This window comes from Salvelinus alpinus, chromosome 5 (assembly GCF_045679555.1).
Source record: "Salvelinus alpinus chromosome 5, SLU_Salpinus.1, whole genome shotgun sequence".
NCBI lineage: Eukaryota > Metazoa > Chordata > Actinopteri > Salmoniformes > Salmonidae > Salvelinus > Salvelinus alpinus.
The window spans coordinates 96,425,202-96,452,977 of NC_092090.1; the positions used below are offsets into that span (position 1 = coordinate 96,425,202).

At 42.8% G+C, this 27,776-nt stretch overlaps 2 protein-coding genes across 2 annotated transcripts; one reads left to right on the forward strand and one right to left on the reverse strand.

Annotated features, from left to right (window-relative positions):
- Window positions 1–8,969: 8,969 nt before the first annotated feature.
- Window positions 8,970–16,593, reverse strand: ydjc (YdjC chitooligosaccharide deacetylase homolog). Its single transcript, XM_071404298.1, has 6 exons — window positions 16,465–16,593; window positions 15,473–15,648; window positions 14,622–14,781; window positions 11,510–11,609; window positions 10,608–10,785; window positions 8,970–10,310 (listed from the first exon to the last, which is right to left on the reverse strand). Exons 2-6 carry the CDS (start codon window positions 15,634–15,636, stop codon window positions 9,959–9,961), a joined length of 954 nt encoding a protein of 317 aa, XP_071260399.1. The 5' UTR covers window positions 15,637–15,648; window positions 16,465–16,593; the 3' UTR covers window positions 8,970–9,958.
- A 5,554-nt stretch (window positions 16,594–22,147) lies between these two features.
- sdf2l1 (stromal cell-derived factor 2-like 1) lies at window positions 22,148–27,500 on the forward strand. The gene is made up of 3 exons (XM_071404299.1): window positions 22,148–22,434; window positions 24,058–24,254; window positions 25,586–27,500. The coding sequence occupies exons 1-3, from the start codon at window positions 22,257–22,259 to the stop codon at window positions 25,868–25,870; spliced, it is 660 nt and encodes a 219-aa protein (XP_071260400.1). The 5' UTR covers window positions 22,148–22,256; the 3' UTR covers window positions 25,871–27,500.
- Window positions 27,501–27,776: the final 276 nt, after the last annotated feature.

Consider the following 27,776-nt stretch of genomic DNA (forward strand, 5'->3'; position numbering starts at 1 on the left):
CTAATTGGGCGAATTGAGTATCTAAACATCAAGCCCCCTCCCAGGTGTTCAGAGTATCTCTCGCCTCAGTATCAGTATCTAAGAATGCGTCCCAAATGGCACCTTTTCACCTATCTAGTACACTACTTTTGACCAGAGCCCTATGGGCCCTCCCTATTGGCCCTGTGAATAGGGTGAACCGGGACTAGGGTGCCAAGCCAAACGCTCTGCCCTCTAATTGGACCAGCAATGAGCTTGCGTAGTGGTTCAAACAATGTGAGAAGATTTTGAGGGGGTCACAGTGTTGAAACTGAATGGCAACAATCTGTATGTTTCATATGTATTTTGATAATTTTGATAAGGTTTATTAGGTACACCCCCCCCATTCACAAAAATGGTTCACTCCTGCAGACAGTGAGTCACGTGGCCGTGGCTTTCTATATAAAGCAGGCAGACAGGCTTCGAAGCATTAATAAATCTTCTTACGGCTGAGATCCCGTTAACGGGATCGATATGACAACAGCCAGTGAAAGTGCAGGGCGCTAAATTCAAAACAACAGAAATCTCATTATTAAAATTCCTCAGACATACAAGTATTTTACACCATTTTAAAGATACACTTCTTGTTAATTTACATTTACATTTAAGTCATTTAGCAGACGCTCTTATCCAGAGCGACTTACAAATTGGTGCATTCACCTTATGATATCCAGTGGAACAACCACTTTACAATAGTGCATCTAACTCTTTTAAGGGGGGGGGGGGGTTAGAAGGATTACTTTATCCTATCCTAGGTATTCCTTAAAGAGGTGGGGTTTCAGGTGTCTCCGGAAGGTGGTGATTGACTCCGCTGACCTGGCGTCGTGAGGGAGTTTGTTCCACCATTGGGGTGCCAGAGCAGCGAACAGTTTTGACTGGGCTGAGCGGGAACTGTACTTCCTCAGAAGTTAATCCCACCACAGTGTCCGATTTCAAATAGGCTTTTCGGCGAAAGCACCACAAACGATTATGTTAGGTCAGAGCCAAGTCACAGAAAAACAGCCATTTTTCCAGCCAAAGAGAGGAGTCACAAAAATCAGAAATAGAGATAGAATTAATCACTAACCTTTGATGATCTTCATCAGATGACACTCATAGGACTTCATGTTACACAATACATGTATGTTTTGTTCGATAAAGTTCATATTTATATCCAAAAATCTTAGGTTACATTGGTTACATTGCAGAGAGCCACATCAATTTACAGAAATACTCATAATAAACATTGATAAAAGATACAAGTATTAAACATGGAACTTTAGATAAACTTCTCCTTAATGCAACCGCTGTGTCAGATTTCAAAAAAACTTTACGGAAAAAGCACACCATGCTATAATCTGAGTACAGCGCTCAGAGCCCAAATAAGCCATAAAGATATCCACAATTTTTTGGAGTCAACAGAAGTCAGAAATAGCATTATAAATATTCACTTACCTTTGATGATCTTCATCAGAATGCACTCCCAGGAATCCCAGTTCCACAATAAATGTTTGTTTTGTTCGATATAGTCCGTCATTTATGTCCAAATACCTTCATTTTGTTCGCACTTTCAGTCCAGTAATCCACATTCATGACGCACAGGTCAGACGAAAAGTCAAACAATTCCATTACAGTTCGTAGAAACATGTCAAACGATGTATAGAATCAATCTTTAGGATGATTTTAACATAAATCTTCAATAATGTTTTAACCGGAGAATTCCTTTGTCTTCAGAAATGCGATGGAAAGCAGGTCGCTCTCACGTGAGCTCGCATGTTCAGCTCGTGCCAGACACCTGACTCAAAGAGCTCTCCTTCCCTCATTCTTCACAGTAGAAGCATCAAACAAGGTTCTAGAGACTGTTGACATCTAGTGGAAGCCTTAGGAAGTGCAAAATTACCAATATTCCACTGTATATTGGATAGGCAAACCTACAAACCTCAGATTTCCCACTTCCTGGTTGGATTTTTTCTCCGGTTTTTGCCTGCCATGTGAGTTCTGTTACACTCACAGACATCATTCAAACAGTTTTAGAAACTTCAGAGTGTTTTCTATCCAAATCTACTAATACTATGCATATCTTAGCTTCTTGGCCTGAGTAGCAGGCAGTTTACTCTGGGCACCTTTTCTTCCAGCCATCACTCTGGGCTGCCACACAGCCATAATAAGTTTTAAGTTAATGTTCGATTGAACGTTAGAATGGGCAAAACAAGTGACCTAAGCGACTTTGAGCGCGGTATGTTCATCGGTGCCAGGCGTGCCGGGTTCCAGTATCTCAAAAACGGCCAGCCTCCTGGGCTTTTCACGCACAACAGTGTCTAAGGTTTACTGACAACCAATAAAATCCAGTCCTGTGGGCGAAAACAGCTTGTTGATGAGAGAGTGCAAGCAAACAGGCAAATATCAAATCAAGCTTTATTTCTACAGATCATTTCAGACATGGAAACAAATAAAAAACTAAAACTGAAATATTTACAACGAACATAAGAGGATAAAAAACTAAATTATAACAATAATAACTGAAAAGCACCGCAAGGTAAAGCAAAACTAATAAGGTGTGTTTTAAGATCCCTTTTAAATATGTCCACAGTTTCAGACCTCCTCAGGTTCTCTGGCAGGCTATTCCAGAGGCTGGGGGCATAATAACTAAAGGCTGCCTCTCCATGCCTCTTGGTCCGAGACTTCAGGATAGTTAAAAGGCCAGTGCCAGAGGACCTGAGGGACATACTGGGTACATAACTTAAAAGCATGTCTGATATGTATTGGCGTGCACTATCGTGGATTGATTTAAATTCCATTCTCAGTCATTACTTGATTGCCTATTACTGTAACTTGGGGGCTCCCGAGTGGCGCAGCGGACTAAGGCACTGCATCTCAGGCGTCACTACAGACCCTGGTTCGATTCCAGGCTGTATCACAACCGGCCTTGAATGGGAGTCCCATAGGGTGGCGCACAATTGGCCCAGCGTCGTCCGGGTTAGGGTTTGGCCCTGGGTAGGCCGTCATTGTAAAATAAGAATTTGTTCTTAACTGACTTGCCTAGTTGAATAAAGGTTAAATAAATAAATACAAAATTCAACTCAACTATAGTCTCTTGCATATTGCTAAATCATCTTTATGGAGTCAGATAAACATTTTAATAGGCGAATTGCTTATTCTCATTACTAGTCACGTGTGGTATTCATAGTATCATATATACTGTATTTACACGTCAAAAATATTCCTGCCCACTACAGTACAATATGTGTGTACCTAATAAACTGTCCACTACAGTACAATATGTGTGTACCTAATAAACTGTCCAATACAGTACAATATGTGTGTACCTAATAAACTGTCCAATACAGTACAATATGTGTGTACCTAATAAACTGTCCAATACAGTACAATATGTGTGTACCTAATAAACTGTCCAATACAGTACAATATGTGTGTACCTAATAAACTGTCCAATACAGTACAATATGTATGTACCTAATAAACTGTCCAATACAGTACAATATGTGTGTACCTAATAAACTGTCCACTAAGTGTATATAACTTTGCCTATTTGATCTGGTTTCTAATGATGGCCTACGGTATTGCTTCAGAACCCAACAAGTTGTGTATTGATTATTGTTTGACCAATCAGGATTGGCGCACTAAAGTGAGTGCTCATATCCAGAGATACCTGACCAGAGATACCTGACCAGAAACCGCTTGCTTCATTTTCTTCGGTTTTGCCTGGCAAAAACAGAGGAGATCTGTTATACAGTTTAGAAATCTACTACAGAGGCATCTTTGCCAGAACAATAATAGGCAACATGGCGGTTTCATAGATTATTTTCATATTTCAGTTAGGCTTAGTTTGGGTGGCTACTGGTTATATAGTACCAGTGAGACATTTGGACACATCTGCTCAAGGGTTTTTCTATATTTGTACTATTTTCTACATTGAGGAATAATAGTGAAGACATCAAAACTATGAAATAACACATATGGAATCATGTAGTAAACAAAAAAAAGTGTTAAACAAATCAAAATATATTTTATATTTGAGATTCTTCAAAGTAGCCACCCTTTGCCTTGATGACAGTTTTGCATTCTCTCAACCAGGTTCATGAGGTAGTCACCTGGAATGCTTTTCCAACAGTCTTGAAGGAGTTCCCACATATGCGGAGCACTTGTTGACTGCTTTTCCTTCACTCTGCGGTCCAACTCATCCCGAATCATCTCAATTGGGTTGGGGTTGGGTGATTGTGGAGGCCAAGTCATCTGATGGTCATCTCCATCACTCTCTTTCTTGGTAAAATAGCCCTTACACAACCTGGAGGTGTGTTGGGTCATTGTCCTGTTGAAAAACAAAGGAGGGGATGGTGTATCGCTCCAGAATGCTGTTGTAGCCATGCTGGTTAAGTGTGCCTTGAATACTAAATAAATCACAGACAGTGTCACCAGCAAAGCACCCACGGACCATCACACCTTCACCTACTCTACGTCTCACAAGGACACGGCGGTTACAACCAAAAATCTCAAATTTGGACTCATCAGACCAAAGGACAGATTTCCAACGGTCTAATGTCCATTTCTCGTGTTTCTTGGCCCAAGCAAGTCTCTTCTTATTATTGGTGTCCGTTAGTAGTGTAGTGGTTTCTTTGGAGAATTTCAACCATGAAGGCCTGATTCACGCAGTCTCCTCTGAACAGTTGATGTTGAGATGTGTCTGTTACTTGAACTCTGTGAAACATTTATTTGGGCTGCAATCTGAGGTGCAGTTAACTCTAATGAACTTATCCTCTGTAGCAGAGGTAACTCTGGGTCTTCCTTTCCTGTGGCGGTCCTCATGAGAGCCAGTTTCATCATAGCGGTTGATGGTTTTTGCGATTGCACTTGAAGAAACTTTAAAAGTTCTTGAAATTTTCTGTATTGACTGACCTTCATGTTTTAAAGTAATGATGGACTGTTGTTTCTCTTTGATTATTTGAGCTGTTCTTGCCATAATATGGACTTGGTCTTTTACCAAATAGGGCTATCTTCTGTATACTACCACTACTTTGTCACAACACAACTGATTGGCTCAAACGCATTAAGAAGGAAATAAAGTCCACAAATTAACTTTTAACAAGGCACACCTGTTAATGGAAATGCATTCCAGGTGACTACCTCATGAAGCTGGTTGAGAGAATGCCAAGAGTGTGCAAAGCTGTCATCAAGGCAAAGGGTGACTACTTTGAAGAATCACAATATAAAATATATTTTGATTTGTTTAACATTATATGCAAAGACTTGAAATCATTGGCCATTTTAATAATGGAACAAGTAGTCACTTTAATAATGTTTACATATCTTGCATTACTCATCTCATATGTATATACTCTATTCTATTCTACTGTATCTTAGTCTATTTATTACTCATCTCATATGTATATACTGTATTCTATTCTATTCTACTGTATCTTAGTCTATGTATTACTCATCTCATATGTATATACTGTATTCTATTCTACTGTATCGTAGTCTATGCATTACTCATCTCATATGTATATACTGTATTCTATTCTACTGTACCTTAGTCTATGCCGCTCTGAAATTGCTCTTCCAAATATTTATATATTCTTAATTCCATTCCTTTACTTTAGATTTGTGTGTATTGTTGTGAAATTGTTAGATATTACTGCACTGTTGGAGCTAGAAACACAAGCGTTTCGCTACACCCACAATAACATCTGCTAAACACGTGTACGTGACCAATAACATTTGATTTGAGCTTGTTGCTATGAGATGCCTCTGGGGCAGTTAGGTAGCGTTAAAAAACACTTATCATCTCTGTGGTAGGCCTCCACCTGTAATATTTTGATTTAAAATGGCGGGGTGAAGTTTAGCCTACCAGTTGGGCCCTGGTGAGGACGCAGTGTTGGAGGCCGAACGTTCTCCTTCCTGCTCCTCTGCTGTCGCTATGGTGTCTGCCCTATGATTGGGGTGTGTGAGGTTTTCATCCCGACATTGATTGACACTGAATTGATTATGACAGATCTCTCTGGAGCCTGGAGAGGAGAGGGTATGCTCTGACCCTTTCCCCGTGCTTGGAGAGAAAATGACTGCGTTGCAAAATGTTCCTGGGTATGTCACGAAAGCTTTGTCACTGCTGGGGGTTCTGGAGACAACACCAGTGTCCACTGTGCATCGTTCGGGAAGTTTATGCTCCCACATTGCCAAAAGGTTAGTGGACCGTGTTTAGGGCCTGGGCAAGGTGTTCATCTGCCTCGGGACAACTGCTACGATGTTATTTTATTTGGTCCGCCAACACTGAACAAAAATATAAACGCAAAATATAAAGTGTGACGACGAGCACACAGATGAGCTGACGACAAGCGTGCAGATGAGCTTCCCTGAGATGGTTTCTGACAGTTTGTGTAGACATTCTTCTTGAAAACAGCTCTGGTGGACATTCTTGCAGTCAACATGCCAATTGCAAGCTCCCTCAAAACTAGAGACATCTGTGGCATTGTGATATTTGACAAAACTGGATATTCTAGAGTGGCCTTTGACTGTTCCCAGCACAAGGTTCATCTGTGTAATGATCATGCTGTTTAATCAGCTTCTTGATATGCCACACCGGTCAAGTGGATGGATTATCTTGGTATAGAAACAAGCTCTTTGTGCGTATGGAACATTTCTGGGATCTTTTATTTCAGCTCATGGAACATGGGACCAACACTTTACATGTTGCGTTTATATTTTCGTTTAGTGTAGTTGACATTGGTAAAGTTCTCTGTCATCTTTGCTTCCTTTGCGAAGCTAAGATGTTTAGGGACCGGGGAGAAAATGCAATAACAAAAATAATACCCGAAAGATTTTCTGTGCAAAATATCCAAAGGACATCAGTTTGACTGGTTGTAAAGGAAGTAGAAATTTGTTAAAATGACTCAACAATAATATTTCATGACCCTAAACCCGCCACCCACGGATATAGCTGCAGGGACTGGCTGCAGGGACTGGCTGCGGGGACTGGCTGCGGGGACTGGCTGCGGGGACTGGCTGCAGGGACTGGCTGCAGGGACTGGCTGCGGGGACTGGCTGCAGGGACTGGGGGTTATGAGTCACCCCGTGCATCACTCGAGTAGTCAGATTAGAAAATTCCTAATAAGACTCTTTTAGTCATCACCTTTGTGAGCAAAACATCCATTGAATTAGTCAAATAATTGCAGAGGCCAAATTTTATTCACTGCTGAGGATATTAACAATTTATATTCATCCAATGTCTGCAATGTTTTTCCATGACGTAGTACACTGCTCCCTGTGCACACTGAGTGCTAGTGCGCATGTGATAATGGTCTTTATAAACTGGCTGGTTGGTTCGAGCCCTGAATGCTGATTGGTTGACAGCTGTGGTATATCAGACCATATACCACGGGTATAACAAAACATTTATTTTTACTGTTCTAATTAGTTGGTAACTAGTTTATAATAGCAATAAGTCACCTCGGGGGTTGTGGTATATGGCCATTATACCACGGCTAAGGGCTGTTCTTATGCATGACAGAACGCGGTGTTTGGCCATATACCACACCCCCCGTGCCATATTGCTCAGGTATAGACCGGATGCAAACCAGATATTGATTTTCATGAGTAAGAGTATGGGAACGTGAGTAGATTACCTTGAAAATAATAGTCGAACATCTTGGACGCAGTCTCTGTTATAATACCTCAGTGGTTCTACTTGGGACTCGGAACTTGTGACTTCAATAAATTAGGACCTGGAAAAAACGTTGCTTGTGATAACCAAAGACGGCAATAATGATACGTTTATAACGTTGTACAAAATTTAGAGGGCACTTCAAACCATGGTCTGCTGAATTTGCACAATAGCTTTTGTTTGATTTTGACACAAATGAAAATGTGGCGGCACTGACTCTTCCATGGATTGATGTTTCAGCATTGTCTCAATGAAGAGTTCGGTGTTCGACTAGTGTTAGGATTTATGTTTATGCACTATAGCCTGTTAGCATATTGTTTGAAGATGAATATTGTTTTGTTACACACACAAACAAACAATACAGAGGGGTGTGTGTGTGTAGGTGTGTAAGGACTGACCAACACAGGCCATAAAAGCTGTGGACAGTCTGGAGAGGGGAGGGGTGCATCACTCTAGGCCAACCAGGAAGGTTGAGAGACTGTTCAGTACCATATTAGGAATTGTTTGAGTGAAGAATCAGGGGGAGACACAAGACGGAGCTACTCTACCCAGCAACCAGATGTGGACAAAGAAAAAGCGCCAAGGGGCTTGGACAAGTCCGGGGGCCCACAAAGGAGGAGCAAGAGTATTAACCATGCTAAAACTCTACTATGATAGGCTAACTGGAAGAGTTGGAAATAAAATTGTCATAGTATAAAAACTACTATTTGAGTACATTCCACAGTTCTCTGATCTACCCTGCGCGGAGATACAGTGAACCCGTATATACGAAAATTGCATTTACCATTTATCGTTTGAGTTTAATTAAAATACTTAAAATATATTCGGTGACTCGGAATCACATTTTGTCCTGATGCCAGATTTGAACTGACGCAAATCTCTTTCACTAGCCGTGAGTGACATGAGTTTGCTTGCTTCGTAGGCTAGCCTCCCCCCTCAGCTGCTTCTGCGTAATCCCAAAGTCTCTGACGGGGCTTGTGTGTAGCTCAATTACTCAGTTTGAAGTTAAATTTGAGTATATTAATATTGGGTGCATTGACTTGACTTGCGTTGCTGTTTTAGTTGGAAAAACTATTTTTCATATACTGTGATTCAAGGTGATTGAGGGGTTACTCGTGACCAACCTAGTAAATAACAAAAAAAACATTGTCAGTTGATCCAAACGGAGTAAGACATGCTACTACCGAGTCCCAACTCACCTTTTAGTAACCTCTTCCCCCCCACAGTAGCAGATGAGTCCTGTAACGCTTCAAACGTAGGAAACCCTCATATCAAACCAAAATACTTCATGCAAGAATGAGGTTTTCTGTCACTTTTCATTTATTCATACAGCCATTATAGTCAGTTGGGCATTTCAGACCATTCTGCTGCTTGTGATATCCTAAGAACATAATTAAATAAATAGTGTGACACACAAATTAAGAAATATATACAGGATTGTTATTTTAAAACGAGGACATTAAAGACCTAGATAGACTACATGCAAATGTTTAAAATATAATATGCTATAGGCAAGCCCTATTTGGGCCGCTCTCTTTTGGCAGTTACTCTTCTGTTGACGCCTTCTTGTGTGATCAGCTGATTTGAGGTTAGCTTTGGGATGAGAGAGAGCATAGTGATTTTTGTGCTTGTCTCTCTCACCTGAGATGATTGGAAAACAACTGCCTCGTCTGTAATAAACACTGTCAAAAATAGGATTGTGCTTCACAGAAAATAGTGGCGCCGCCTGGTGGCTTGGAGGTAAGGTTGCACCAATGAAAGAGCAGCAGAGGAGTCCAATTCCAATATCTACAGAAGCTTTACCACTCAGAATGAAGCCATGTATTAGGAAATGTGTTCTAAATGCTCAGAACAAAGCCATAAGAGGGGGCTGTTGGGAGGAGCTATAGGAGGACGGGCTCATTGTAATGGTTGGAATGGAATTCATGGAACGGTATCGAACACATCAAACATATAGAATCCACGTTTGACTCCGTTCTATTCCAGCCATTACAATGAGCCCGTCCTCCTATAGCTCCTCCCACCGGCCTCGGGAAGCCATGTATTGGATAGTTAGTGTGGCAGTAAGTGTGGATATTGGAACGTGACCCCTGAGTGGGGGACTCAGAGGTAGGATCACAAAACTTTCCCAAAATGCTCTGGGTTTTAAAAAAAATCCCAGTTGGAGAATTCTGGGAATAAGCAGCGAGTGAATCTTCAAATTCTTCAATTGAGATTTATGAAACACCAGATAAAAGTTTTGGGAATTCAACAACCCTACCCCTGAGCGCGAGGGGTGCAGGGGCCTCAGAGGTCCCTGAAGGCACAGAGTTGGACTCTCTCCTGGGTGTAGAAGGCCAGTAGGGCTGGGTCCTTCAGGGTGGTCAACTCCTGCTGCCTGTCAGCCGACTGGGAGAAGTCGTCCGGCCCCTCCCCACACCCTCCCTCCTGGGGGTGGCTGGGGTACCCAGGGTGCACCATGAGCTCTGCCGTCAGCACGGGGCTCTCCGTTGTGTTTTTCCTATTTTTACTTTCACCCCCAGGGGGCGACAGTGAGACATCCAGGTCTAGTTCCAGGGCATGGCTGAAGGCTCGTCTGAGATTGGGGACTGACATGTTGTGACCCATGGTGGTCAAACCTAGATAGACATCAGGCCATCTGGGAGAGAGAGAAGGTCATTTTCAGCTCATGGAAATATTTTTTTAAACTTTTAACCGTACCCGAGAGAAACAAAAACACTATCTTCTCTCATTGCATGATTGAAATCACCCAGGACAAGTGAGACGAACAGGACAATAATATCACTTTATGTGCCTCAAGGTAATCTTCAAGTGTTTAGTCTGAAAGGAACGTGCCACCTTTCTAATACTGTACCGGGATATACTGTAAACAGTATGGATCATGAAGAGATTCTCATGACATTCACTACTACAGGGATTTCAGTTTGTCTCCTACCTGATGCCATGTCGTCTGAACACGGGGATAGACTCCAGCGCGTCCTTCTCTACCTGCATGTAGAAGTCTCTGAGGACAGGGGACAGCCAGGGACACGAGTGTAGACCACGCTCCACAGGAACACGTGTGTAGGAGATCCCACAGTCAGACAGCACCTGGGCAAACACCTCACACACCTCTGACACACACGCAATGTTGTTGTCATGTGGTGTTGCTACCATTTTGTTGTCATGTTGTGTTGCTACCATGTTGTTGTCATGTTGTGTTGCTACCATGGTGTTGTCATGTTGTGTTGCTACCATGTTGTTGTCATGTTGTGTTGCTACCATGTTGTTGTCATGTTGTGTTGCTACCATGTTGTTGTCATGTTGTGTTGCTACCATGTTGTTGTCATGTTGTGTTGCTACCATGGTGTTGTCATGTTGTGTTGCTACCATGTTGTTGTCATGTTGTGTTGCTACCATGTTGTTAACAAAACCACATGATTCTGTGACTCATCATGTGGTGTAAAACCCCGGGGTCATGTGCTTCATGACAATGAAGAGGAAGAGTTCCGCAGTGTCATCAGAGTGTCATCAGAGTGTCATCAGAGTGTCATCAGTGTCCTCAGTAGAGTATGTCAGAGAGGAGACGTGGTTGAGGTTCAGAATATGTCAGAGGGGAGACGTGGTTGAGGTTCAGAATATGTCAGAGGGGAGACGTGGTTGAGGTTCAGAATATGTCAGAGGGGAGACGTGGTTGAGGTTCAGAATATGTCAGTCAGAGGGGAGACGTGGTTGAGGTTCAGAATATGAACATTGGTGACACACACAGTTCTATTGCGTAAGACCTCACACAATAAAATGTTTACGCAATGAGCACAAGAACACACACACCTTTCTAGTAATGTTATGTCGTCATACCTGGCAGCACATGAATGTGTTGGTGCCCGTCCATGTGACAGGGTAGATGACCCATCAGCTCTCCAAACAGCCTCACCTGAGCCCTCAGCTCCAGCTCCACCTGACACACACACACACACACACAAACACACACAATGTGAAAGCACACACCTGAAAGATAACCATGTGCCACAGGGAGAATGTAAATATATAATGATCCAGTTTGAGGGACAAACACACACCCTAAGGATAGTGAACAGCTGAAACACACACACCTGATAAGGAACAAACACACACCCTCCACAAAACAGAAAAAAAACATGAGTGTTACGCAAAAACTGTTCCCAGTAGATCGGGAACGAACACCTGAGTTCCACGTATGAAAAACAGGGAGTTGCTTTGGTTTACTGTAAAGTCGAAGGCCTCAAGCACTTAAAAAAAATACCAGTTACTCCTGAGTATATTTCTTTATAAATCATCACATTGTAAAAGACAGTTGGATAAGTCAACATAGTGGGTGAGTTTTTGAAAGCCTCTTATATGGCGTATTGACGTATGGCGTATATTGTCATGCTGTGTGGGCCAGTTAAACAACATGGCACCAACAGTGCCTCTTCACCCCGAACATCCCCATCCAAACATGTACATGCTCATGTTTACACCCTCCTTTCTATCCTGTGTCTCTTCCTAACTCCTCTACAGTCTCAGTACAACTCCTGTACAGTCTCAGTACAAATCCTCTCCAGTCTCAGTACAAATCCTCTACAGTCTTAGTACAACTCAATGTGACCAAGATCTCCACAGACATACAGCCCTCTTCCAAGACGCTCTGTTTATATCACAAACAATACCAGATGTAACTGGAAACTTCCCTAACCACAAACAGTATCCATCACAGAAGCTGTCAGAACCAATATTCATGAAGCGTGCAGTTCTCAGGTCAGTTTTGCCCTTTTAGATTGTAATGAAGGTACAAGGTAGCCTGAAATCCAGGACCTGTTGTGCTAACATCCCACTCCTTGTATTCTGTGTTTAGCATGACAAGGAGAGGAATGACATCTCAAAACAGACTGGTACCCAGGCTGGGTACAACGGGACCTGATCCCAGATCAGCACTCCTACTCTGAGACACTTTTTGAATACGGGTTCTGCGTCAGTATGGGCTAAACAGAAATAGAACTATTATGCTTTACAAAACAGGTGACTGCTGGAGCAAATCAGAGAGAATTCCTTTGATTCAACTAGGTAGGTTATTAAACAACACTCTCTCAGATCACACTCTGATAGCTAACCTGCTTTTAACTTCCCTAGGGTAGGGGGCAGCATTTGGAATTTTGGATGAAAAGCGTGCCCAAATTAAACTGCCTGCTACTCAGGCCCAGAAGCTATGAAGGATATGCATATAATTAGTAGATTTGGATAGAAAACACTCTAACATTTCCAAAACTGTTAAAATAATGTCTGAGTATAACAGAACTGATATGGCAGGTCGAAAACCGGAGGAAAATCCAACCAGGAAGTACTATTATTTTGAAAGGCTGCTTTTCCATTGAAAGCCTATCCACCAAACAAAGACTTAGGACCCAGTTCACGAGCTCTGTGGCTTCCTCTACATGTGGCCAGTCTTTAGGCATTGTTTCAGACTTTTACTCTGAAAATGAGGGAGATACAGCACTTTAAATGAGAGGACAGTGGACATTTCCAGACATCAGTCATGCGCCTGATCGGGAACGCGCCTTTATTGCTTCTCCTTTCCTATTGACGAAGCTTTTGTCCGGTTGAAACATTATTCATTATTTATGACAAAAACAACCGGAGGATTGATTTTACACATCGTTTGACATGTTTCTACTAACTTTTATTGTACTTTTTTAACTTTTCGTCTTGATGTTGAGAGCGCACATTGTGCCTTTGGATTTCTGAACTAAACGCACCAACAAAACAGAGGAATTTGGACAAAGATTAACTTTATCGAACAAAACAAACATTTGTTGTCTAACATGGAGACCTGGGAGTGCCATCAGATGAAGATCATCAAAGGTAAGTGATTCATTTTAATACTATTTCTGACTTTTGTGACACCTCCTTGTTTGGAAAATGGCTGTATGGTTTTCTGTGGCTAGGCACTGACCTAACATAATCGCATGGTGTGCTTTTGCTGTAAAGCCTTTTTGAAATCTGACACAGCGGTTGCATTAAGGAGAAGTTTATCTTTAATTGTATATTAAACACTTGTATCTTAGATCAATGTTTATGATGAGTATTTCTGTAATTTGATGTGGCTCTCTGCACTTTCACCGGATGTTTGTTTGAGACAAGGCATTTCTGAACATAACGCGCAAATTTCAAATGAGGTTTTTGGACATAAAGATTAACTTTATCGAACAAAACACACATTTATTGTCTAACACGGAGTCCTGGGAGTGCCATCTGATGAAGATCAAAGGTTAGTGATTAATTTAATCGCTATTTCTGACTTTTGTGAGCCCTCTCCTTGGCTGGAAAATGGCTGTTTGGTTTTCTGTGGCTAGGCGCTGACCTAACATAATCGCATGGTGTGCTTTCGCAGTAAAGCCTTTTTGAAATCGGACACTGTGGTTGGATTTACAAGAAGTTTATCTTTAAAATTGTGTATAATACTTGTATGTTTGAGGAATTTTAATTAAAAGATTTCTGTTGTTTTGAATTTGGCGCCCTGCAATTTCATCGGCTGTTGTCGAGGTGGTACGCTAGCGTCCCACTTGTACCAGAGAGGTTAAACAACACTCTCTCAGATCACTCTGATAGCTAACCTGCTATTAAACAACACTCTCTCAGATCACTCTGATAGCTAACCTGCTATTAAACAACACTCTCTCAGATCACACTCTGATAGCTAACCTGCTATTAAACAACACTCTCTCAGATCACACTCTGATAGCTAACCTGTTATTAAACAACAGTTGAGTGAGTCTGGTCTGAAGCTCAGTGCTGTGAGTCTGGTCTGAAGCTCAACGCCTGTTTTTGTTCCGACATACATTTTAAAGTGAACAATCTAAGTCTCAGCATCACTCTGTTACCGTGGAAATGCCCGAATATGAAAAATGAAAAATACCTGCCCCACCTCAACTATGTTGTTAAGAAAGAAGCCTACCTCTGTCATGTTGACCCGGCCACTCTGTAATGCCTTTCTGAAACCCATCTTCCCATGGAAGAACCCATCATTGTTGAGGAGAGTGGAGCCTCGTTTCAGACCCTGGCTGACTGGTAGACCCTCTGAGAGGTTGGCATGGAGGCCGATGGGAATGTGATGTCTGCGGAGGAAGATGGGAAATCAGGAAATTAGGGGTCAGTTTTCCGGACTCAAGGTAAGCCTGGTCTTTGACTAAGGAAGCATGGTCAATAGAGATTTTCAATTGAAAGTGCTTTTTAGTCCTGGACTAGGATTTCCATGGGTACGGGAAACCAAACCCTATAGTGTCTGACATCATAGATGGACAGTAATATGAGCTGGTACATGCTTGGCAAGAGAAGAACACTGATTGGACAAAATACAGGAAATATGAGGTTTCAAATGTATAACACCTTTCCTGATTGCATGAATTATTCAATACACAATCACTAAAAACACAACAAGTGAAAGTGAACTGAATGTCACCTATCAGGAAGTTACTGTATTTTTAAACCGATTTACAGTAATTTATCGGGACTATCTAAAAAAAAAAAAAAAAAAACACCACTTCAACACAAGTGACTTTTCGTAACAGGTTAAGAGAGCATTTCTGCTAACCCGAACCCTTTTCCTAACCTTAACCTAATTCTCCTAAATTGCTAGGTGAATTATCCCAACCTGCAGCATAAATTCTCCTAACCTGCTATGGAAAAAGTCATAGCTGCATGGAAGTGTTGTGTTTTAAGGGCATCTTGTAAGTGTTCAGTAGGCTATTAAACATCCTATTAGCTATGGAAGTAAACATTGTACTTTACTATATGAAGCCTACTTACCTTTTGGCCAACTCTGTCGCTTCTTTCGCCGAGGAGGCGTTAACCAGAAGGGACACATTAGAAATTCCCCCGGCTTGGAAACAATCCACTATCCCCTGGTTCCTTTTTGGACAGTACCCAAAATCATCTCCGGTCACCACCAGCTTGACTTTGGGTTGAGGCATTATCGCTGGACGCTGATGGAAAAAGTGACACAGCACAGGAGATGCACTGGTTGAATCAACGTTGTCCACACGTCATTTCAACGGAATTGCGTTGAACCAACGTGGAATATGCGTTGAATTGACGTCTGTGACCCCAGCACTGAGCTGCAACAATGTTAAGGATGTTCAATTCACCAGCTTGTGACACATCACCGGTGGACTCTAGATATTTATTGAACGTGATCATCACGTGAACAAGACACTGTCAGGGACGAGAACACAAACTAATGTTCCCTGTTCGAAGTGGAAACCTGATCAAAGCTTCTATTCTATGTCGAATAAGAACGGTCAAATTCCTCCTCTATGATCAGATCATTTGTAAACCCGGATTAGAAAAATAAAACATGTTGCTTGCCCTCTTTGATCGATTGTTGTATAGACCCATAACAGCCTGTCCTGATTATAGCCGATTGCCTCTATAAACTGGGTTTCCAGCTAGCAGCAGCCGCCAGCTAGTTGTCAAACCAACACACAGGAAGGCAACTCAACTCATTAGTGGAAAACAGTCACAATGGTCACTTTTACTGCCTAATCTTAGAGGCAATCGCCATAGTATACCTAGAAATGTATGGACATTTAAGAAATAGGCCTACAATTTACACTTGTTTCAACGAATATGGGAGACTAATGCAAACAAGCATCATCTATTTAGAATATGCGAGGAGGTTAACTGCAATCTGCCTCTCTTTCAGTAGCATACATAATATACAATAGATAATGGAATCAAGTCGAATTGATCCATAGCCTATGTGTCATATAGGCTCTAAAGAGTGAAAAGACGCGTCTTACCCATTTTTAAGACACGTGTTTGTCCATTTATGTCCGAAGCCGGAGAGTCAAAACGAGAACAAATACCAAGCTCTTCCGACTGACTCGAAACTGCAATGAAATCCGTAACCTACTTTTTCGGATTAACGCAACCTCTAGTGGATTGAAATGGTATTTCATGTGACGTGTGTTAGAAGCAATGACGTGTATGATCCCTAGATGATTTACAGGGGCCGCTGTTTTGAAGCATGCGCAGCCATCTTGGTACTCCTCCATTGTAAAAAAATATTTTGGGAGCTATATATTTATAAATGCATTTATAAATGTCTAGATTTGTTTTGACACGTTTATTCTACTACAGACACCTTCATGCATACTTTTACATTATATTATGTGAGCTAAACATAACAAAACATATAGAAATAAATTCTTGCTTCCAGGAATTGTGTACAGATCCTTGAGACATTTGGCCGTCCATTATCATGCTGAAACATGAGGTGATGGCGGTGGATGAATGGCACTGCAGTGGGCCTCAGGATCTTGTCAGGATATCTCTGTGCATTCAAATTGCCATCTATAAAATGCAATTCTGTTTGATGTCTGTAACTTATGCCTGCCCATACCATAACCCCACCGCCACCATGGGGCACTCTGTTCACAACGTTAACCTCAGCAAACCGCTCGCCCACATTAAGCCATACACGTGGTCTGCGGTTATGACGCCGGTTGGACGTACTGCCAAATTCTCTAAAACAATGTTGGAGGCGGCTTATGGCGGAGAAATTTAAATTACATTCTCTGGTAACAGCTCTGCTGGACATTCCTGCAGTCAGCATGCCAATTGCACACTCCCTCAAAACTTGAGCCATCTGTGGCATTGTGTTGTGTGACAAAACTGCACATTTTAGAGTGGCCTTTTATTTATTGGTCCCTGCACAAGGTGCACCTGTGTAAGGATCATGCCGTTTAATCAGCTTCTTCATATGCCACATTTGTCAGGTGGATGGATTATCTTGGAAAAGGAGAAATGCTCACTAACAGGGATGTAAATACATGTGTGCACAACATTTGAGAGAAATAAGCTTTTTGTGTGTATGGAACATTTCTGGAATATTTTATTTCAGCTCATGAAACATGGGAATCAACCGTTTACATGTTGCGTTCATACAGCGCATTCGGAAAGTATTCAGACCCCTTCACTTTTCCCACATTTTGTTACGTTACAACCTTGTGCGAAAATGTATTAAATTGTTGTTTTTTTTTGTCATCAATCTACACACAATTACCCCACTGTATTTTTGTTCAGTGTATTTCTCTCTATAACCTACCACAGGAGGTTGGTGGCACCTTAATTGGGGAGGATGGGCTTGTGGTAATGGCTGGAGCAGAATCATTGGAATGGTATAAACTACATCAAACACACGGTTTCCATGGTTTCCAGGTGTTTGATGCCGTTCCATGTGCTCCGTTCCAGCCATTGTTATGAGCCGTCCTCCCCTCACCAGCCTCCTCTTGTTAAGCCTACGTATGGTTTTCATTTAGTTTGAGGAGAAGAATGAAATATTCTGCACATGTCGCATAGCTATTTGAGTAAATAACTATGTGTAAATCATTTGCCCTATTCAATCAAGGCATGCAATTTGGTGGTCTAAAAATACTTTTAGCCTTTTCCTAGCCAAGGGCCTACTCATCAAACACAGACGGATCATCACATAAAACATTCATAAATGGTAATAAGACCTATCCCCGTACTGCGCCAGGCTCTTGTGAAACCTTTCTTCCATTATGAATACCACTGGCTACACAGCGTTTCCTTTCCCATGTCACATTGCCCCAGCTGGCCAATGACTGTTTAAAGTTGACACAGGAGTCTATGACATAATCATCTATTCTATTCTGTTCTTTATACAACGGGTGTGTCTAATCGTGAATGCTGATTGGTTAAAACCGCCTTCCAGTCAGTGTCTATTCCAGAAGTGACCCAACTCTATGACCATGAAATGCCTATTTACTCTGTTCCATCTGGTTCCATCTGACTGCTCAATCCACTGTCTCATCAGCCCAGCCAAGAAATGTATAAACTTGATCTCCACTATAAAAATCAGCTAGACTTTATCTCACATTTCTTTTTGACTAACATTTTGTTTTCAACAGCGGGTCAAACAACGACTTTGTTCATTCTCAATGACATAGCAGCCTAATGGACTGATGCACAATTAGCCAACGTAATAATTATTTAATTATATTGTTCCATTATGCATTTGTGTAATCACTGACGCATGTGATTGGGCAAGTAGGCTAGTGGGCTTGACAGAGTTCAGAGTTTGCAATAGTAGGCCTCACATATTTTGTTTCCAAAAAACTTACGAGGCCTACATAGCCTTCATTTAAAGAACAGTAAGCTTGTTACAGGCCGTTATAACGTCTGGATTCTGCACATCTATTCTGAAGAGAATTGAGGGAGCAGGAAACTCAGACTTCGATGCAAACAGTGGACTCAACTTTCTCATATCTGACTTGACCGAATCTGAAATGCGTCCTCTTCAGAAATCTAAAACTGTTGGACGCGAACCAGAAATGGATGGAGTCCGACGAAGACATGGTTCTGTTTAACAGAACCTCAGGCTCCTCTGCCCGAGCCCAGTCCCCCATCGTTGATCTCTGCGACCCTATGGCGCTGTACCCTGAAAGAGGAGCTTAAAAGCTTTTCCTTGCTAGAGAGGCTCATGTCAAAAGTCCCGCTGAAACTTCTTCAGGCCAGAAAGGCAGACGGGGTCCCTTAAACCTGCCCTCCCCGATCAAAATAACACAACGTCAGACAAGGTGACAAATGTATCTTGTTTGAATGTAACGGCTGGGACTTCGGCGGTTGACGCCAATCAATCACTCGCCGGGCTCTCCTCCACGGATCTGGACCCCTCGACCAATCAGCGCACAGAAAACACGGGGGAGATTCCATAGGAGCAGTCGTCATCCACTCTGAAAATAGAGCAACGTGAGTGTTCAAATCTGATTGCCTTTGATACCCATGCTGATGCAAAGGCAGAATGCATAAACTGTGTGTGTGTGTGTGTGTGTGTGTGTGTGTGTGTGTGTGTGTGTGTGTGTGTGTGTGTGTGTGTGTGTGTGTGTGTGTGTGTGTGTGTGTGCGTGCACGTGTGTGTGTCTGTGACGTGTATTCATGGTTGTCAAGGTAAGCTAGGCTTCCCCAAAAAAAATTACCAAGAAAAAAAAAGATTTAAAAAAAAAAAACCATACAAAATGATTTCTTTTTCGTCTCTCTGTGTTTCAGAAATGTCCTTCAATTTCCAAGAAACTTAATTTCTCTCACAGATTAAATCATCCGGTCGAATGAAACAGCGCCCCTCTGTCTCACTATGTGTAGCGTATCTGATGCTGTCTGGTCAGAAAGACTATGACATTGTTGCCGCCCATAGCATTAAATGCTAAGGGAAGCCAGCGAGCATTTGGCCTCCCTTGATAAATGAAGTATAAAATAATAGCCAATCAGCATTGAACTAAACTGAAAGGTCTTGGTGCACCGGTTTGGATTTGGTTTCAGACCAATCACATCACAAGCCAAACTTCATTATTGACAGAAACAAACTTGAATTGTAGCTAAAATCGGCCATGGATGGAGATAGGGATTTGGACTTGTGGTTGTACTTAATTCTTCGTACTGGCCAATGATTATGACGGCGATTCTGATCCAACCATGAATTCTATATGTAGCTAGCTAGCTAGATGTAGTATGCTAATGTTAACTAGCTGGGCTGGCGTATCGATGCACATGAACGTTAGGATAGCGAGCAAGCATTTTAGCCAGGTAGCCTAGGACAACAAAAACTAAAAGTGTACTGTATGACAGAGTCATAGACCGTTTAGGCAACATGAAAGAGGAGAATGGCACTAGCCTTTCTCTACAAGTAGGATGAGTCATCATGTTTTTTCTACTTGCACGCACGCACAGAAATCAGAACCCTGGACAGCCACATCATATTTAGCTTACGTCGATTGGACTGAATAGTTTTTGGGTATCTTTTAGTTGTCGCTGTATTAGACTAAGATTTAATGATGTTGAAATGTTGAAGTTGAAAAGGTGCTGGAATAGTGGAGGCAGCCCCCTGTTTTTTTTTAGACTTTCGTTAAAACTCCATGTGGTTCTAAATAAATAGTTGTTTTTAGTAGTCCGAAAATGTCAGAAACGTTACCTTACTTGACCATGCTGTAGGTCATGTAACTGTTTGTTACATGCAATATGTTTTGCAATATGTGGTGTGTTTATGCAGGGCCGGAGAAAAAGCCTGCAAACACAGTAGCTCACCAGGAGGAGGTTTGATTACTCCTGATTTAAACCAGACTGTAGTTAGGCTTCCTAATAGATCATGGATTTCTCTTCCTATTTTCACAGAAGCTTGGCCAGACCCCTCGTCACAGATACACTGGCTGTCTTCCTCCAGTGAGCAGCAGCTTCCGTGGTCTCTGAGAGGGATCCTGCAGGATGCCCTATCTAACCTCAACAGACAGAGCAGGAGGGAGATAGACCTCTCCCAGAACACCCTGTCCAACCTCAACAGACAGACCAGGAGGGAGATAGACCTCTCCCAGAACACCCTGTCCAACCTCAACAGACAGACCAGGAGGGAGATAGACCTCTCCCAGAACACCCTGTCCAACCTCAACAGACAGACCAGGAGGGAGATAGACCTCTCCCAGAACACCCTGTCTAACCTCAACAGACAGACCAGGAGGGAGATAGACCTCTCCCAGAACACCCTGTCCAACCTCAACAGACAGACCAGGAGGGAGATAGACCTCTCCCAGAACACCCTGTCCAACCTCAACAGACAGAGCAGGAGGGAGATAGACCTCTCCCAGAACACCCTGTCCAACCTCAACAGACAGACCAGGAGGGAGATAGACCTCTCCCAGAACACCCTGTCCAACCTCAACAGACAGAGCAGGAGGGAGATAGACCTCTCCCAGAACACCCTGTCCAACCTCAACAGACAGAGCAGGAGGGAGATAGGCCTCTCCCAGAACACCCTGTCTAACCTCAACAGACAGAGCAGGAAGGGGATATACCTCTCCCAGAACAACCTGTCCAACCTGTTGTTGACATTAAGCAAGAGTTATAGGAAGGAAGAATGAGGAATATGAGGCCCATGTGTTTGATCAATTGGAGACCACTAGGGGTGCATCACAGTTGTTTGATGTGGGTTCCACTCCTTGTCTCAATTCCTTGTCCCCTGCTCTCCTTAATCTCCATCTCTTCAGAGTGCAGATGGAGGAAAGAGAAGAGAAGACAACCTAGCCTACTAAATTTTTCTATAGCCTAAATCCTTGAATGACATGGTTGGCCACACAATACACTCAAATTCGATTACGATCAACACAAATACATATCAAAGACCATATAAGGGAATCCTGTGTTGCAACAATGTATACATCTTGTATCAGCAGTAGTTTTCTGTTTCCACTAGTTACCACAGTGGAATATTGTGGTATATATTGTAAAAATGTAAGGTAGGAATTAAGGTTAGCAATGGGATTAGGGTTATGTTGTTACTGTGGTAAATAGTGACGACGATTTTCTGGCAATAATTTCATTTCCGCTTCATAATTAATTTATCAAATATGCAAGACCTCACATGTGCTTCAACCAATAACTGATCAGCATGTGTTATCCTTTACTTCCGTGATCAGGGACTTGTCAAGCTCTGATTGGTTTACATAAGCACTACTGTTTGAAAGTGCCTTGTCCTCTCGCGCTATATCCTCTCGCTCTCGATTATGTCAATAGACACAGAACAATGGGATTAATTTACACTCTCCGCGTTTTAATCAAATCATTTTTGGTCGTTCTTTTGTGGTCCAAATGCGAGGGTCGGGAGTCGGAGTTTAACTACGTCACCTGCGGTTCGCTCGTGAAATTGCTGAACACGAGACACAACGTTCGGCTGCACTCCCATGATGTAAAATACGGCTCAGGTAAGCCATCATTATCAGTAGAGAACTCCACCGTCACCAGTTATTGACGGAATAGTTTAATGCTGCGTTCAAAACAACTGGGAACTTGGAAATCTCCGAATTACTACTTCAAAGGTTTAAAGACAATTTAGCTCCGATTTGGAAATATCGTTTTGAAACGGTGGGACAACTCGGAATTCCAAGTTTGGAACTCGGGCCTCTTTCTAGAGCTCCGACCTTAAGATCACTGAAGTCATGATTTGACGTCGTTTTTTCCCCTGCGTTCCCAGTAATCTTAAATGCACCATAAAGGTCAATCTTAGTGATTTCGTTGAGTCAAGGCACCGCAGCGTAACAAATCCCCTACTGACAGTCATAAACCGGTTGGTCTCCATTTCATAGCTGCATGTCTGGAGGAAAGATGTTGCGTTAAACCGGGAAGTATCACGGCTTTAAATGGTCATGACAATACGCTAATTGATTTGCCTATATGACGACAGTCTACTAGACTCTGGTCGAGAATCGAGCTCGCAACAATGATGTATCAATCGGTGAGTGGAACATTTGTTCCAACAAACAATGTATCGTCACTCGATAGTGAAACACATTTGTAACCATGGAATAAGCAGGTGGTTACATTCTAGTGCGGTCTATTGGATACATTTGCCTCCACTTTTTAACCACTGATTTAGACGTGAAGTAGGCCTGTTGTAATTTACAGTCAAATGTAAACTATGCTGGATGCAAATCTTGCCATCCCCTGCGATACATATCAGTTGCACCGATTGCTGTAACCCAATGCGCAGCAATAGAACCCACAGGAAGAGGGTTTCAACAGGAAGAGGGTTTCAACAGGAAGAGGGTTTCAACAGGAAGAGGGTTTTAGCTGTAACATATGCAGTACTCTATTACAGTAGTAACCAGTTATTCCGGGAACTGACGTTTTAGTGATATACCATCAATCAAATTAAAAGTTTATTGGCCGTGTACACAGTTCAGCTGATGTTATAGTGGGTGCAGTGAAATGCTTCTGTCACTAGCTCCTAACAATGCATTTAAACGTCAAAACAAGTACACAAATAATCACACAAAAACAACAAGAAATCAAGAAATGTTGAAACTAATCCTATTTAACAATCCAAATAGCATTTGGATTACTGTTACAGTGCATATATCTGTACATATATACACCGGATGAATTTACAATAGATATAGCCTACTGAAAATGGTATGTACAGCAGTAGATATGTTAGTGAGCTATGTCAAGAATCCAGTGTATAAATTGAGTTTCAAATTTCTGTTTGAATTTGACTGCCGATCTAATATCTAAAATCATTTTCTGCTGAAGGTGATAATACTAGAAACGTTATGAGAAAAATGATGTAAGAAACACCACAACAACAAGAATAGTGCTCAATGTGACGAGGAACCTGAAACGGGATGACCTTGTCTGTCGCTGCTATCTTGCACATCAAACCCCAAAATTCTGTGAAGTTTTTGGGGGACTTAACCTTGTGCTCTAAATATTTGATACGAGACTGTATATGTCTTTTTAGTTCACTGACACTCTGGACTCAGAAATAGAAGAATGACGGCAAGATGGATGTTTGAGGCAAATCTGTTGACTCCTTTTATAAACTGTAGGCAGTGGGCAGCAGTCTGTGACGGGCGTCGAGAGTGCAGATGATGCCAACAGTTACTGGAGGATTCGGGGGAAGCCCAACGGGACCTGCCAACGCGGCGTGCCCATCCAGTGTGATCAGGCCATCCGCATCACGCACATGACCACGGGACGCAACCTCCACACACACCACTTTAGTTCGCCGCTGTCCAACAACCAGGTAAGAGAGGCAGTGGGAATACACACACACAATTCTAGCTAGTCACTGTCCAACAACCAGGTAATAGAGGCAGTGGGAATACACACACACACACAATTCTAGCTAGTCACTGTCCCACAACCAGGTAATAGAGGCAGTGGGAATACACACACACACACAATTCTAGCTAGTCACTGTCCCACAACCAGGTAATAGAGGCAGTGGGAATACACACACACACAATTCTAGCTAGTCACTGTCCAACAACCAGGTAATAGAGTCAGTGGGAATACACACACACACACAATTCTAGCTAGTCACTGTCCCACAACCAGGTAATAGAGGCAGTGGGAATACACACACACACAATTCTAGCTAGTCACTGTCCCAACAACCAGGTAATAGAGGCAGTGGGAATACACACACACACAATTCTAGCTAGTCACTGTCCCACAACCAGGTAATAGATGCAGTGGGAATACACACACACACACAATTCTAGCTAGTCACTGTCCCACAACCAGGTAATAGATGCAGTGGGAATACACACACACACACAATTCTAGCTCGTCACTGTCCCACAACCAGGTAATAGAGGCAGTGGGAATACACACACACACAATTCTAGCTAGTCACTGTCCCACAACCAGGTAATAGAGGCAGTGGGAATACACACACACACACAATTCTAGCTAGTCACTGTCCCACAACCAGGTAATAGAGGCAATGGGAATACACACACAATTCTAGCTAGTCACTGTCCAACAACCAGGTAATAGAGTCAGTGGGAATACACACACACACACAATTCTAGCTAGTCACTGTCCCACAACCAGGTAATAGAGGCAGTGGGAATACACACACACACAATTCTAGCTAGTCACTGTCCCAACAACCAGGTAATAGAGGCAGTGGGAATACACACACACACAATTCTAGCTAGTCACTGTCCCACAACCAGGTAATAGATGCAGTGGGAATACACACACACACACAATTCTAGCTAGTCACTGTCCCACAACCAGGTAATAGATGCAGTGGGAATACCCACACACACACAATTCTAGCTAGTCACTGTCCCACAACCAGGTAATAGAGGCAGTGGGAATACACACACACACAATTCTAGCTAGTCACTGTCCCACAACCAGGTAATAGATGCAGTGGGAATACACACACACACAATTCTAGCTAGTCACTGTCCCAACAACCAGGTAATAGAGGCAGTGGGAATACACACACACACACACACAATTCTAGCTAGTCACTGTCCCACAACCAGCTAACAAACACACACCACTTCCCTTCAATGCTGTCTATCAACCTGCCATTGTCCTGTTCTCTTTCTCCAGGAGGTGAGTGCGTTCGGTGAGAACGGCGAGGGGGATGACCTGGACGTGTGGAGGGTGCAGTGTGACGGCTCCGTCTGGGAGCGGGACGAGGCGGTGCGCTTCAAACACGTCGGCACCGACGCCTTCCTGAGCGTGACGGGCGAGCAGTACGGCAACCCCATCCGGGGGCAGAGGGAGGTGCACGGCATGGGCACTGCCAACCAGAACAACTACTGGAAGGCTATGGAGGGTGTCTTCATTCTCCCCAGCCAAGAACCGCTGAGACACTATCACGAAGAGCTCTGACGACATCATCAAGCTAATGAGACGCCATCACGAAGAGCTCTGACGACATCATCAAGCTAATGAGACACCATCACGAAGAGCTCTGACGACATCATCAAGCTAATGAGACGCCATCACGAAGAGCTCTGACGACATCATCAAGCTAATGAGACACCATCACGAAGAGCTCTGACGACATCATCAAGCTAATGAGACGCCATCACGAAGAGCTCTGACGACATCATCAAGCTAATGAGACGCCATCACGAAGAGCTCTGACGACATCATCAAGCTAATGAGACACCATCACGAAGAGCTCTGACGACATCATCAAGCTAATGAGACGCCATCACGAAGAGCTCTGACGACATCATCAAGCTAATGAGACACCATGACGAAGAGCTCTGACGACATCATCAAGCTAATGAGACACCATCACGAAGAGCTCTGACGACATCATCAAGCTAATGAGACGCCATCACGAAGAGCTCTGACGACATCTTCAAGCTAATGAGACACCATCACGAAGAGCTCTGACGACATCATCAAGCTAATGAGACGCCATCACGAAGAGCTCTGACGACATCATCAAGCTAATGAGACACCATCACGAAGAGCTCTGACGACATCATCAAGCTAATGAGACACCATGACGAAGAGCTCTGATGACATCATCAAGCTAATGAGACACCATCACGAAGAGCTCTGACGACATCGTCAAGCTAATGAGACACCATCACGAAGAGCTCTGACGACATCATCAAGCTAATGAGACACCATCACGAAGAGCTCTGACGACATCATCAAGCTAATGAGACACCATCACGAAGAGCTCTGACGACATCATCAAGCTAATGAGACACCATCACAAAGAGCTCTGATGACATCATCAAGCTAATGAGACACCATCACGAAGAGCTCTGACGACATCGTCAAGCTAATGAGACACCATCACGAAGAGCTCTGACGACATCGTCAAGCTAATGAGACGCCATCACGAAGAGCTCTGACGACATCATCAAGCTGCCGCGTCACGATGAGCTCTGACATCACGACGAGCTCTGATGACATCACAATGAGGGCATCAGACATCGTCACATAATATTGCGCCTAGGCTTCGTCTGAAATGGAACCCTATTCCCTATTCTATAATATATTCCCACATGACTCTGATCAAAAATAGTGCACTAGAATAGGGAATAGGGAGCCATATCAGACACAGTCCAAGTCGACTGCAGGATGACACTGATGCAGCTAACTGGGTCAAGACGACGCCTATGACTTGATGACATTCTTTTGTATACCCGTTACCCAACCGGGAACAACGTTGATGACTGTTGACTACTGACTATAGGCTTACGTTAGGAGCATCAGGCTCTGTGCAGTCAGTCTCTGGTGACGTGATCAGACGGGGAGATGAGCAGGTTGTCTGACAATGAGAATCAGTTGACGTTTTTTTTTTATTTGACACATCTCTGGAACAAAAATGGGATTGAAGAATTTGGCTTTGTTTAGTTTGAGGGAGATATCAGAGGTATTAGCACCTGAAATCTAAGGGAACCACTGCCATTTCCAGGTGAATCTACTGTGCCTGTCTACTCCTTAGCGACCAACTGCATACATCCTGATGCTAATAAAAACATTGTCTGGATTTTTCACTTCCAAGGTCTCCACCTCTAGCTGCTGTGCTTACATTTACATTTAAGTCATTTAGCAGACGCTCTTATCCAGAGCGACTTACAAATTGGTGCATTCACCTTATGATATCCAGTGGAACAACCACTTTACAATAGTGCATCTAACTCTTTTAAGGGGGGGGGGGGGGGTTAGAAGGATTACTTTATCCTATCCTAGGTATTCCTTAAAGAGGTGGGGTTTCAGGTGTCTCCGGAAGGTGGTGATTGCTTACCCGTTACCTGTAATAATA